A 13,695-nucleotide genomic window follows, 5' to 3' on the forward strand; every position below is an offset into this window, starting at 1 on the left:
GCATGGCACATTATACATAAGGTGAGGAAAATCAGCATTTTGAAGGCTGTAGGTCATTATCGCTAATACACATAATTTAAAACATTCTCATGTGGAAAAGAACTGCAAAACCAGTGGCGCCTCAATACTAGGAACATTCGACAACATAACTTTGGTTTCACAACATTGGCACTTTGTGCAATGACAGTATACACATTTCAACATGTTTTACAGCAGATTGTATACAGGACTCATGCTTCACAAAGACAGGCTTACATACAGTACAAACAGCATGCATACAGTCTGATACTGCAGACATCATGCAAAGACACAAATCAACCACCCCTATAGCTAAAGACACGTAACATGTAGGAGTTAGCTGTGTTAGTTTTAACTGCACGAATATTAAAACCAACAAATGTAGTTATTTTGGTCCACCTCTATCAACTAAAGGCACTGAACCATCATGCAGAATGATTGAAACAGCAGAGAAGGTTAAATAACTGGCACATTTTTTTTTTAGGAAAATATTCTTCTCAGGTTTTGTTTCCTGCATACTGTACAGGTTAAAAACAAATATTAAACAACACCTACTAAATTTAAGAAGACATGAAAATAGCTCCAAGTGTTAAAAAACTATGATATAGCACAAGCAGCTACATCACTGTCTAGAAACTACACTACCATTCAAAGGTTTGGAGTCATTAAGATTTTGTTTTTGAATGCTCACCAAGGCTGCATTAAATGATTAAAAAAATAAAAATAAAACAGTAATATTGTGAGTAATATTATTGCATATTATAACAGTTTTTTTTATATTTTTTTATATATTAAAAAGTAATTTGCTTCTGTAATGCCAAAGCTAAATTTTCAGCAGCCATCTAACCAGTCTTTAATGTCACATTTTCCTTTAGAAATTGTAATATGTGGATTTGGTGCTCAAAAACATTTCTTATCATCAATGTCAAAAACAGTTGTGCTAATATTTTTATGGTAACTGATTTTTTTTTTAATAGAAAAAAAAACAAACAAAATAGAAGCCTTTTTTTAATGTTATAAACATAACTTTCGATCAATTTAATGCATACCTGCTGAATAAAAAGCATAGATTTCTTACTGACCCCAGATTTGTGAATGGTAGTGTACATGAAATAAAAAGTTTAAATCCTTGATTGCTTCCTCTACACTTTTTCACCTACTGATCTCCACAGAGGCAGCCAAAAGCTTCACATTCATGGAGAAGAAACAGCTATAAAGTAGATTTATTGCATAGGACTCCTAAAATGTGTGAATCACACTCTTATTCATTTATTAAAAACAACATGAAACAATGCCATCAATAGGAATAGTTCATGTTTCTGTATAATGACATGAGAGATAACAGCCGTAGAGAAATAATCCACTCGCACTATAATACCATATTAAAATCTGTGAAGTAAACTGAATTTTATGGCTCAGTATGAAGGTGCAAAGGACACAAGAGATTTCAAAAGGCACAATGTGACATTTTGAATGATAGTGCTCTGAGGAAAACAGTTCCTTTAACAATACTCACTTGACAAGGGGTGGCTGAAAGAAACCGGCCATTATAGATTTTTTTTTTTTCAACAATCCACCTAAAACTGACCACAGTTTATGAGTTTTGGGCTAGATGGACAGGCAAAGGTAAAATCTGAGACAACCATTGATATGTAACCATGTGCTTTCATGTGTTGAATATTAAATATAGTAAAATTACCTAAATGAGCCTTAATACAGCATCAATATGAATAAATCCCTTAATTTTATTCTGCAATGACTTGTCAAAGAACTTGAAATGATACAATCAGGAGGATAAGACTTGTGCAAGAGTTTCACTATTTGTGTTCTTTTTCCTCACCTTTCCACTTTTTTATACCTCTCCCTCCAGATTTCTTAACACGGCGCTTTTTTAAAGTGCTTCAGATACCAGCTTCATCCTGGCTGGTGTTCTGTGACTGTCTGCTGCTTGGTTCAGGAGAAACATCAACATGCGCTCTCTGATGAGCCAAGCCTCTTCTTCCATGACTCTGCCTTCGTTGCGCAGGAGAAAGTCTCTGACTGACAGTGATCTGAACAACAGGAATTCTTCAGTTAAAGCTTGTTTTAATGTGCTTTATTAATCAGTTTTGCGTTTGAACAAAGAATTTATTTTCCTCACCTCGTTATCGATCCCTCTGTCCTCATCGTCAAGCTGAATAGACTGCATTAGAGAGAACAAATCCATCCTGCCACTTCTGCAGGGGCTAGTCGACACCTAGGATAAAGTGTTGCTTGCAAACATTAGGATAAAGTGTTGTGATTATTGTAAAAAAAAAAAAATGCTTCATGAAAACCCAGGATAATGTCGAAAGAATGCAGATTCAGCTAATTTCCAAAAAGAGCCTAATATTACAGAATTTGATTATGAGGTGTTAAAAAAAAAAAAAATCAGTAAAAACTTTCCATCATGTACAGTTTTTAAATCACAAAACAAGATCTCTCTCTCCCTTCCTCTCTCTTTTTATAGATACATACAAAACATCTGGGGTCACGTTAGCATTTTCTTCTGCCACTGACAATAATTTCTAACCCTGAAATCAGAATTAGGCATAAAATAATTCATACCGTCAGAATAATTCATACATATGGAAATCAGCTGAGAAGTGAACAAACAGTTGCAACCTGGCTCAGAAAAAGATAGGAATCATGTCCTTGTGGCAGTTTTTCTGGTGATTAGGGGGCAATTCAAGACCTCTTCACTTTCCAAATGGTTATCAAAAGCTAAAATGCAATGAAATGCACGATATCTACTAGTTTCAGATTATCAGAATGATTTCTAAAGGATCACGTGACACGAGTGATTTCAAATGTTAAGTCAATGCCAAAGACGCGAATAGACAACCTGCGGCGCGTTTCGCGCGAATGAGGCGGCGCGAATGACGCGATTCGCGCGAATGACGCGGCGCGAATTGAGCGTTTCGGGCGTTTGACGCGCGAAACTCGCGATTCGCGCGAAACGCGCTAGTTGAAAAATCTGAACTTTGGCGAAATTTCGCGCCGCGTTAACCAATCAGGAGCTTGCTCTAGTAGTGACGTGATTACGACGTAGAGAGCGGAGGGAAAATCCGAAACAACAATGGAGGACAAAGTCATCATCGCTGTATGTGGATACCCGGGAGCTGTATGATACTTCTTCATACTTCTACAGAAACAGGAATAAAAAGGATCTTGCTTGGAAGAAAGTGAATTATATTTTATCTTGAACCAAGTAAAGAGACATCAGAGACAGCGGCAAATGTCAGAAGGACTAGCCGAGTTGAGACTGCTCTAGGCGGATACATGATCACTGAGCTCCCGCTGATCGCATGGAGCTCGTCTCCGAAATCGGCGAAAAACACATTTTTTAAATGGACGCTGTTTTTATAAATAAACCGCATATTTGAGTTTAAAACAACTACATTCTCGCCTGAAATACTTTTAAAACTAACCTTCATGACACGATAACAATAATAGCAGTAACATTTTGAAAATTATCCGAATAAAAATGGTGGTTGAAATCACAATGCTGCGTGAACTCAACTGGCAGAAGCCCCTCCCATGACGCGAATTCACGCGCGAATGAAGCGAATTTCACGCGCGAATGAAGCGAATGAACTCAAAATGTTCAAGCGTCCAACTACGCGCGAATAGCGCGATTTATTCGCGCAAGTCGCGTCTGGTGTGAACGCACAGTAATGGAGTATGAAGTGATTGAGATTGTGATGTAGTAAAGAAAACCACATTAACATCTGCAAGGCCTTTAAAATGGTTAAATGTAATGAATTTAAATCGTTGGCCTCTGATTGTTCTAACCTTATCACTTTCTTGTACAGTAATAAGTGGGTTGGATGTAGCTGTATCTGCCCCATGTGTGTCGGGAACACTCTCACCCATCTGCTCATCAAAGACCTGAGAATGACAGAGGCATAGAAATAAACATATACTTTTTGGTAAAACCAATTTGGAAATTGCATATGACATTTTCTTACATCTCTTTCCTCCTCCTCATTACTGCTTTCCTCTTCTAGGCTGACTGAGTCCTCCTCTTCTTCCTCTTTCTGTTCATGTTCACTCCCTGCAGCTGCTTCATTGTGGACAGATGGCTGATGGACTTCTGACTTGGACTTCCTCCTCCAGAGGGCACTGTGGCGCTGTTTACTGCATGGCACAATGCAATGTTTGGAATTCAATTCAGTACTCATTACTGAAAAGTGTACACTATACTGCTTTTTATATATATATATATATATATATCAATGTTTTTTATTTTTTTATTTGTATATATATATCACTGATTTATATATATAAAGCTATTTAGCCTTTTCTGTCCAATTTTGTGTAAAAATGTCTTGATATCCCAACTAAATGACTCAAGAAAGAGGCTGCAGCTGACATTAATTCCAATACATTTGAAGAAATCTGTCTTCTGCACACAATATGCTGCATAAAGCCTCTGCAAATACCAATTTGTGTCTATTAAAATGTGTATTTTATACATAAAACGGAAGTCTATTATTTAAATCTACAGTTTATGGTGCAGCTGATCAATCAGAATATAGTATTTCAGAAAGCTATGTAATACATACACTACCGTTAAATGAAATTAAGTAGTTAGGAGTCAGTGAGATTTCTTTTGAGAGAAATTAATACTTTTGATTAATTCAGTGTGACCTTGCTGAATAAACGTCACAGTGAAAACATTTATAATGTTACAAAAGATTTCTACTTTTAAGTAAATGCTGTTTATTGCTGCTTTTGAACTTTCTAAAAAAAATGTATTCTGATGAAAAAAAAGTATCATTCCAAGATCCCAGACTTACATAGCTGTGACGGTTTGAGATATGTTTGTGTATCTGCTCTATTAAGTTTCCTTATGCACACAGGGTTGAACAACAATGAACCAGACTTGACTTGTTTGTACCTGAACATCTATTGAAATACTACACAAGTGGGAAAAAGTCAGTATTCCTGTGTGAATGTTTGTTCAAGTATGATGACCGATCTCAGTACAGCACCATTATGAGAGTGCAAGTCACCTGGCATTGAGGATGCCGCTGTATGTATGCAGCTGTTTGAGGAAACCTTCATTGGGCTGCACTATAGGCCGTCTTTCTCTCACGTGGTTGAGGGCTTGGTCTAATGTCCAGCCCTGCTGCTTCATCAGGTAAGCAATTACTGTGGAGGCAGAGCGAGAGACGCCCATCTTACAATGCACCAATATGGCCTGTCCACTCTTCCTGTATTATCATCAGTACAAAACAATGACATGATATATTAGAATGAGACAGAGCACAAAGACATACACTAATATATTTCATAGGGGGTTAAGTAATTCATACTGCATGTGTGCCTTAATTAAAAACAAAGCATTTAACAGTCAGGTTAGGCAGTCTGCAAACACAAAAACTAAATGCATGTCATCTGTAGACCAAAATGAGGAAGAGGAGTGTGTGTGTGGGTTTGTGTGTGTGTTGAGCACCTCGCTTCACTGACGAATGTGTACGTGTTGTTCCAGTGTGAGAGTAGGTCGGTCGCCTCCACATCGTAAACTCTGATATTCATATAGGTGAAGGATTCTGGGAAAAAGTTGTCAATCTCCTTGGTAACATTGAGGATGTAGCCCACACTACCAAAAACAAAAACCATAAAAATAATTGTTCTTTCTATTCATCTACTGCAGAAAATGTTCATTTAAAAGGATAATTTGATTATTTAAAATATATTAATTTGATTATTAAATTATCTTAATAATAATTAATCCTGTATACTTGTTCTTCTGTAGTTCTTCAAAGTTGGCAGCATTCCATTCGGAACCCTTTGGGGGAAAAGAGAGACACAAATAAATGACTGTGAATTTTCCAACAGTACAGCAGACAAGGCAGAAGGCAAATGTCAACAGTCACCAAGTAAAGGTAGTCCAAGATTCTGGAAGGTTTGTCCATCTGTGCCATTGTGACCATCATCTCATTGTCAATATACTCCTTGTAGTCTTTCATGTCTGTGCCTATTTTGGACTCCAGGGCTGTTCGCACCTACAAACACAAAGAAAGAGTGACTGTAGCTCAACTATATGGTGCTAGAAACTCCAAGATCATGGGTTTGTGATACAAATCACATTAAATGGCAAGTCACATGATATACAATGCTTACAAACATCAAACTAAACGACTGCCTGAATGCTGCTCATGTTCATACCACAAAGATTCTGTAGATAAGACAACAAGCCCAGGCACATTAACCTTAAGTAAGTTCTAAAAGAAGAGAGTCTTAAAGAGGTGCGTCTTCAGGCTTGCACTACCGCTCAAATGACTGGGGTCAGTAAGTTTTGTTTGAAAGAAATGAATAGTTTTATTCCGCAGGGACACATTACATTTATCAAAGTGACAGTTAAGACATTTATAATAACAATAATAATAATAAAGATGTATATTTCAAAAGTTCTGTTCTTTAGAATTTTCTAGAATGCTGAAAAAATGTATCTTGAGCACCAAATCAGCACATCAGTATGATTTCTGAAGGATCATGTTACACTGAAGTAATGGCCACTGAAAATTAAGCTTTGCCAGGAATACAATTATATTTTAAAATATATTCAAACAGAATGCAGTTATTTAAAATGGCAACAATATCACAATTTCACAATATGAATATTTTACTGTATTTTCTAAATAAATACTGCCATGGTTTCCATAAGAGAATTCTTTCAAAAATGATTAAAAAAAAAGACAAATCTTACCAACCCCATAAGTCTTGAACTGTAGTGTACTTTGAATAACCTTAAAGGGGCTATAATTAAATAAATCCAGTCCACACAGACCACTTTCTGAAAATAAGCTGCAAAAACATGCAAATTGTGAAATGTTTTGCAACCTGTCGCAATGCAATACTGGCTTTGCAAAGTGCCTATTATGGAAGGGTGGACACCAAAACCACAACCTTAAAAAACTTAAAAAAAAAAAAAAAAAAAAAAAACTGTTGCATACATATGCAAACCAATAACCAATCATAACATACTGTTTAAAAAAAAAAAAAAAAGTAAAAAGAAAAGGAAAAACCATCTGAAGGAATTTTCTGGTCTGAATTTTAACAGGTGTTTTACCTGTATATTGAAATTTGCACTCCATTGCATTGTGTTTTAATCTGTAATGTCTGTAAAGCTACCGTAAAATTTTTAAAGTGCAGATGTTATTTACATACATAAGGTCTTAAAGTAAACGTGAAATTGTGTTTTCAACCATTTGACTTCTGTTATATGACCTATTTACACCCCAAAATATAGTGTGGAACCTGATTGTATTTATCAGGAACTGATGGATCATAAAAAGTGGTCTACAGGTGACTAGAGGGGAGAGCTTGGTGACATTGTGGGACTTTGTTTGAAAAGCAGAGTAAAGCCTTACTCTCTTTCATTTTACCTGTTTAGAGGTAATGTTTTCCAAGTCCTCAGTCCTCATTATATCTCGTAGCTGGGCTTTGATCTCCCTCTCCACTAACTCCCGATTTGATGCCGATCGAACTCCAGTGACCTTCCTGACTGACTCCAGGCCAGTCATGGCCGCCCATTCATTAAGGCAGTGCCGGTCGGATTCCACGTTCTCTCTGTAATGCTGTGCCCACTCCAGTCCACAGCCAGGTATGACAGCTCCACGTACGGCCCGTTCACAGCAGCCATGCAGTGCCTGCAACACTGACTTGAGCAAAGTGAGAGAGACATGAGAGTGCTGTGAACAAGCAATCGACAAACCACAAACACATTTACAATTTACAGATCTAATTTAGAGGCTTTATGCAGATGTCTAACAGGGTACACGTGATGCCTAACTAAGGACCAAAAGAAAGACACTTATAGGCAATAGCAGAATAATAAAACAAATAGTATTATAACTGTGTGCAGTTAAGTGCGTGCAGACTGCGAGACCAAAGTCACACTGTTTGTCATTGCTGGTTGAGGAAACTAGTTGTTTCCTCAGCATTTCCTGCTTTAAAACTTACCACATCGTCTGAATGGACACAGGCTTAAAGATTCGTGTCACTTCTGCAGATGTCACACTGAAACCTCTGTAAAAGAACAAGTGCAACAAACTGTCAGAAAAGCAGAACTCTGTGGCTGAGGCTTTAACAGTTTACTAAGTTCTACAGAGCTGCACAGATAAATTATAAAGTGGAAGGTTTTCCTTTCAAACCAAGCACAGTTCTATTTTATCTGAAATGTTTACATTTTTTAATTTTATATTAAGTTCAGTTATATTTAGTTTAGTGTTGACAGTTTCCTAATTTTCTAAAGAAGCAAAGACTTTGTACTTAAGCTCCCTTCAATTTAAAAGCTAAATGTGAAATTTGACTTTGATCACAAGATAATGATCTCAAGATTGCTCTTTCATAGTACTAAAATTAAACACACACTTTTGCGTTTCTTGCTTTCCCTGCTATTATTATCATATATTTGCACTTTATTAATTGATTTGTGGTCAGAATGAATCGGTTTATGTTCTTACCCATCTCCATCTAGGTAAACCTGTGTGTCACTCCATATTGGCAAAACAAGTCCAATAGTGCACTCAACACTGAGGAAGAGAGAGAGAGAGAGAGAGAGAGAGAGAGAGAATGAGTGAGAGACGTTTCTTGACAGGCTTAAATATAATGAAATTTGATTTAAAAATCTGCTAAATGTTTATATTTAAAGAAATTCACCCAAAATAATAATAAAAAAAAACAATGCGCAAAATACATTTTGAAAACTGTCTCCGCATTTTTTTGTCAATATACAAAAACTCAAGTGACCAACATTATTCAAAATAAATTTTTATATGTTTCACAGAAGAAATAAAGTAATGCAGGTTTGGATTGGCATGATATCATGGTAAGTAAATGATAACAGATTTCATTTTTGGCTGAATTATCCCTTTGAAACTGCTAATAAACATGAACACCAAATTTGCCAAATATCTGCACACTCCATTTCCAAAAAAGTAGAATGTTAAAAATAAATACAGTCTCCTTGATTCAGCTGTGTGTTGTGAACAGATGTTACGAAAAATGCAACAGTATTTAGGCTGTAAGACAATAGATTAATAGGTATGCCATACATACAGTTGAATATTTCTAGATTTATCTCTTAAATCTGCTTATGATGACTTAATAATTTAGTTTATAAAGATGTGCTACCTGTTTGAGCCTGGGAAGTCTATGCCAAGAAGTAGACTCTCCTGTTTTTTGATAAGTGTGCCAACTATAAGCAAATATCTCACTCTGACTGGGCTCACCGACTCCAAACGCACAGCCTAAGGCAGGGAGAAAGAGAAATTCAGTTGCACTGCAAATGAATCAGACACAGAAGTCTGAGCTGGATTCATTAGGAGCACCCATGCATGTTGTTCAACACATATGCTGTTTTCTAATACACAGTAAATTGTATTGTGTGTAACTGTATTCTTAAAGACAAAGCAAAGCTATTGTCGTTTCTACATAGCAGAAGATGGAACAAACTAAAGTGTCTCCAGAAACCACATCGCAGAACATGTGATGTTACATACGCAAAACATTGTCTCCAATATACACAGGCAGCAAGTGCAAACACTTCCATAAATCTCACACAGACAATAAATAATGCAAATGCATGAGGTATTTTCACACCCATTATTTTTCAATACACTTGTGATTATAACATTTATTTAGTAGAGGCTTTGTTTCATTTGGAGTTTACCATGACCATGGCAATCCTAAACATAGAAAGGCAGTGCAGTTAAACAAGAGTGGGTTGAGGAAATCCTAACCAGTTTGACTGTGTCCTCCGGTCGTAGTAACGAAATCATTGCATGCAAATGTCTGTGTTGAGTGTCAGAGGCTCGGCCTCCTTGTCTAGGACCTAGCAGAGAGGGTACGGTTTCTTCATGTAATCCATCCCTCTCTCCCTCTCCCACCAGGAGCACTGCCCCCTTAACCAGGGCGAAACTTTCTCTGGGGTGCGGAAATAAAAAAATTAATCAGTTACGCATTTCTGGAGGAAACACTATATAAACTAAAATCCACATGCATGATTAAAACGGTCTCACAAACACTCACCTTTTCTGAAGTCTTCCTCTTCTTGGAATGGTCTCATCTGAAAATAAAATTAAGCTGATTACAATTTATTGAATTAGAAGTTACAGGAAATTATCACTCTAAGATCTGCCCAGAGAATGGTAATGTAAAAAATGGGTGGTGGGTGAATTGATTATGTGGTGCACTTAATTGCAAACAAGACACCGGTAGATTCTGCTTGACTCCCCTGGATCATCTGACTCAGTAAGTGCTATTTGCCAAAACAGCGGAATAAAAACTTCCACCTAGGAAGGGCTTTTTAGCTTTTTTTCTCACCCATAACTCACTCTGAGATGAGTGACTGGGTAAAAAAAAAAAAAGGAAACCTGTAAACACAATGACAAGGCGTTTGGACAAAATTGCCAGCTGTAATGCAGTGACAGTATGATAAGACACTGAGGAAGCTCATACTAAAGACGACAAACAGAGTGAGAGAGGAAGACAGAGAGAAGGACACCAAAGAGGCTGTTATCAGTGCTTCTATGGAATGAAAGAGGAGACAGTAACATTACCTGTTATGTGACTGACGTGTCCAGACAGAGACAAGAAGAAAAAGAAGAGAGGGGTGGAGAGGAGGGGCAATGAGGTTTTAGGTTAAAGCTCCAGTGAGACTTTACTCAAAATAGTCTGAACATAGTGTTTTATAGAAGTATACACAGTATGCATGGGCTATGGGTGAAAAGGGAATCTTGTGTTATATAATAAATACAAAGCCTACAAGAACAGCAATAAAAGTTATCAGGCATTTTGGCTCTTTAGCAGAATCCTCACATAATCCTGGGGCTTTTTTTTTGGAACAGCATGAAATTAATTCTCATATTCAGATTCACAGCAAAATTTGGAAAACATTTGGAGCACTACCAAATTATACATAAACTTGTGTACAGAAAAAGGTGTAGAGTAACTGGACACACATGGAGGGAGTGGGAGTAGGGTGAAAGAATGCGTGGAGAACTGCAACCGACACACAAAAAGTGCAGATTTTCTTCTGTAGCATTTTAGAAATGCACATTTTCATTAGGCAAAATAAAACTCACCGGTGTTGTGCAAATAGACTGCGCTCTGTGCAAGGTCAGCAAAGCCATTCCACAGCCAGTTATCCTGCTTTAACACCAGCAGATGAGTCTGAGCAGCTCAGCAGAATGCTTGCAAGTTTACTGGGTTGAGTAAAACAAAACAAAAAAAATAAATAAATAAAAATACACAAACTGAACATGCAATACTAAATCAAGATGTTTATAGTGCAACTAGACTGAATTATTTCAGAGCCATCTCAGAATCTGATAATATCGTCCACAACATTTCTCCACCTAAGTAATTTTATTTAAAAAGTAAGAGAAAGGAGATGATTAACCTTCAGAGAGTGTGTTTATCATCCACCTCAGGCGGTCAAATAAAATTTTTTATAAGAGCAGTTTTATTTTCCATTCATTTCTACAGCGTTTCACCATAGAAAGAAACGTATACTTAACACTACAACTTCTGTACAAATTCTAAAAATAAAATAAAATTTTCTTGCAAGAAAATGTAGAACACAAAATGTGGGAGTCCGCTAAATATGTTGATAATTAAAAACAGTTATTGATATGAATTAATACTAATTTTAAATTTTAAAAAAATCAACTCAATTTCAATTGACTGTCAAAATTTTCATTTTTAGATTATTTCCGATCTAAGGTCAAAAGGTCAAGGCATGTGAAGTGGGATCAAAATCTCAATTTTAATCTGATATAACATATAAAATAATATTAATAATAATTAAAAAAACAAACTGAATAGTGTATCAAGCATCTATAACGTGTCAAAACAAAAGAAACTAATTTAATTTGTGCTTTTAATGTCTTAAAGGTCAAAGAACGCCAGAGTGTATCGTGTTAAGTGTAACGTGCTATTAATTCACAACATAAATCACGTAATGTAACAGATAGCCGAATTTAAACAACCAAATGGCTCTGCGGTCTAAGATGGAGAGACATGCCGTGTATTTCTTCGCCATATCCATGACACACTATAACAAAACGCGTAAGCGATCCCACATACTCTGAAATGTCAGCAGATATCAAAATATGTGCTCGATGTGTTGAATATTATGTGGATGAGGCTGTAAGAATCGAGGCTGTGCGCGTCATGTTGATAACGTTCTACAATTCCTCAGCTCGAGCATTTGCTGTTTTACGAGACAAACTTGGAATCTATGCATGTTAGATCTTTCGGTTTCATAGTAAAAACGTCGCGACAGAGTATGCCACATACCTAATGTCCTGCTATTATGTCTGTAGGCTGATGCTTTATGCTTATGTAGCTCCAACACAGCTGTTTTGATCAACAGACTCGAGCCTTGCCATTTCCAGTTCCTTAAGAAAAGCAAAGGAGGGCGGACTAAACATGGAGAGTTCGCTTACCTGATGCTCTGAAACGTTGCGAAATTAAAAGGATTCCCTCCTAACCATAGAATGTATAACTGAATCTTCCTCGAGAAATCCTGTTAGTTCTTTTCTATGATCACAACTTTTGCATTGGTCCAGAATCCATTTAAAGGGAAGGCAGACTACTGTATCGTGAAACCAGGAAGACTTATTCTCGGCCGAGAAAAGTAAATGTGCCCTTAAATGGAAGAGGCGGATCGGGAGTAATTCGTGTATTAAAGCAACAGAGACATACTCTTTAGGTCATTAGAGGTTGAGTAACGTTATGCCTTATAAAATGCCAGTACACTTTTTTATAAACGTAATAACTGCTCCAGCCTTCATTTACAAAATGAAAGATAAACCATGCTTAAGTCAAGCAGTACAGGACACATTTAAGAGCATAATATAAACAAACCTGCAATGTTAAGGACATTTAAGAGCATATTATAAACAAAAATGCAATGTTAAGGACATTTAAGAGGAAATTATAAACAAAAATGCAATGTTAATCTAAAGACCAAAGGTTAGGATAAGAACTTTAATTATTTAATTGCAATTATTTAATTTAATTTTTCGTTGTGCTACCTAGGACATTTGCCACATTGTACAGCAATGAAGCCTGCAACGAAAATGCAATGTTATGAAATGTAATTGAAGGGAGGGACAACACAAAGAAGTGTTTACATAACAATATTGTGTTCACACTGAAAACAAACTAATTGTATCTGCTAACAATTGTGCATGGTAAATTTTCCACTCATGTGGTCTGATGTGGCAAAGTTATTCTCTGCTGCATAGCAGGGAAGTCTTTAATACGTTGTACATCAGTTATTTCCAGTCCTTGTATTTTTTTGACAGATTTATTTTTTTATACGTTACATAGTTACGCCAGTAGGCGGCGACCAGTGACTAATCACGCACTAAACACCGTCTAGTGAACAAATATTTACAGTGTACCGAATGGAACACTACTAACACTTAACACAAGAATTATACTTCATACACAAAATATATAACATGAGGCTTTACAAACAGGGACACATTTCACACAACGAATGACGACGTGAGCACTGAACTCACATTTGAAGGTGTTTTCTGTAGCGTAAGAAGTGACAACATCTACTACCGCTCCATCCGCGACTCGAGCCGGTAAACACGCCCCTTCCGCTACGTATCAGGGCACGTTGCG

At 36.7% G+C, this 13,695-nt stretch overlaps 1 protein-coding gene across 3 annotated transcripts; it reads right to left on the reverse strand.

The window, feature by feature from the left end:
- On the reverse strand, positions 1-13,690 carry LOC109101819 (protein phosphatase Slingshot homolog 3-like). 3 transcript variants are annotated; one of them, XM_042755408.1, is made up of 16 exons: positions 13,587-13,690; positions 11,136-11,255; positions 10,081-10,118; positions 9,792-9,975; positions 9,184-9,299; positions 8,514-8,582; positions 8,011-8,076; positions 7,434-7,710; positions 5,922-6,050; positions 5,787-5,833; positions 5,498-5,644; positions 5,055-5,255; positions 4,008-4,176; positions 3,832-3,927; positions 2,159-2,254; positions 1-2,069 (listed from the first exon to the last, which is right to left on the reverse strand). In XM_042755408.1, the coding sequence occupies exons 2-16, from the start codon at positions 11,181-11,183 to the stop codon at positions 1,920-1,922; spliced, it is 1,833 nt and encodes a 610-aa protein (XP_042611342.1). In that variant the 5' UTR covers positions 11,184-11,255; positions 13,587-13,690; the 3' UTR covers positions 1-1,919. The 3 variants fall into 3 exon arrangements, with proteins under 3 accessions (XP_042611342.1, XP_042611340.1, XP_042611341.1); XM_042755406.1 differs by lacking the exon at positions 13,587-13,690 and adding an exon at positions 12,501-12,715; XM_042755407.1 differs by lacking the exon at positions 13,587-13,690 and adding an exon at positions 12,352-12,491.
- Between the last annotated feature and the right edge of the window lie 5 nt (positions 13,691-13,695).

Source organism: Cyprinus carpio, unplaced genomic scaffold (assembly GCF_018340385.1).
Source record: "Cyprinus carpio isolate SPL01 unplaced genomic scaffold, ASM1834038v1 S000006695, whole genome shotgun sequence".
In the NCBI taxonomy this organism is placed as follows: Eukaryota; Metazoa; Chordata; class Actinopteri; order Cypriniformes; family Cyprinidae; genus Cyprinus; species Cyprinus carpio.

Excerpts from the sequence above, each read along its gene's own strand:
- LOC109101819 (XM_042755408.1), bottom strand. The coding sequence starts at position 11,183 with ATGGCTTTGCTGACCTTGCACAGAGCGCAGTCTATTTGCACAACACCG. Across the intron at positions 8,077-8,513 it reads GTTTACCTAGATGGAGATGG|AGGTTTCAGTGTGACATCTG; the intron begins GTAAGAACATAA and ends GTTCTTTTACAG. Across the intron at positions 6,051-7,433 it reads AAAACATTACCTCTAAACAG|GTGCGAACAGCCCTGGAGTC; the intron begins GTAAAATGAAAG and ends TTGTGTTTGTAG.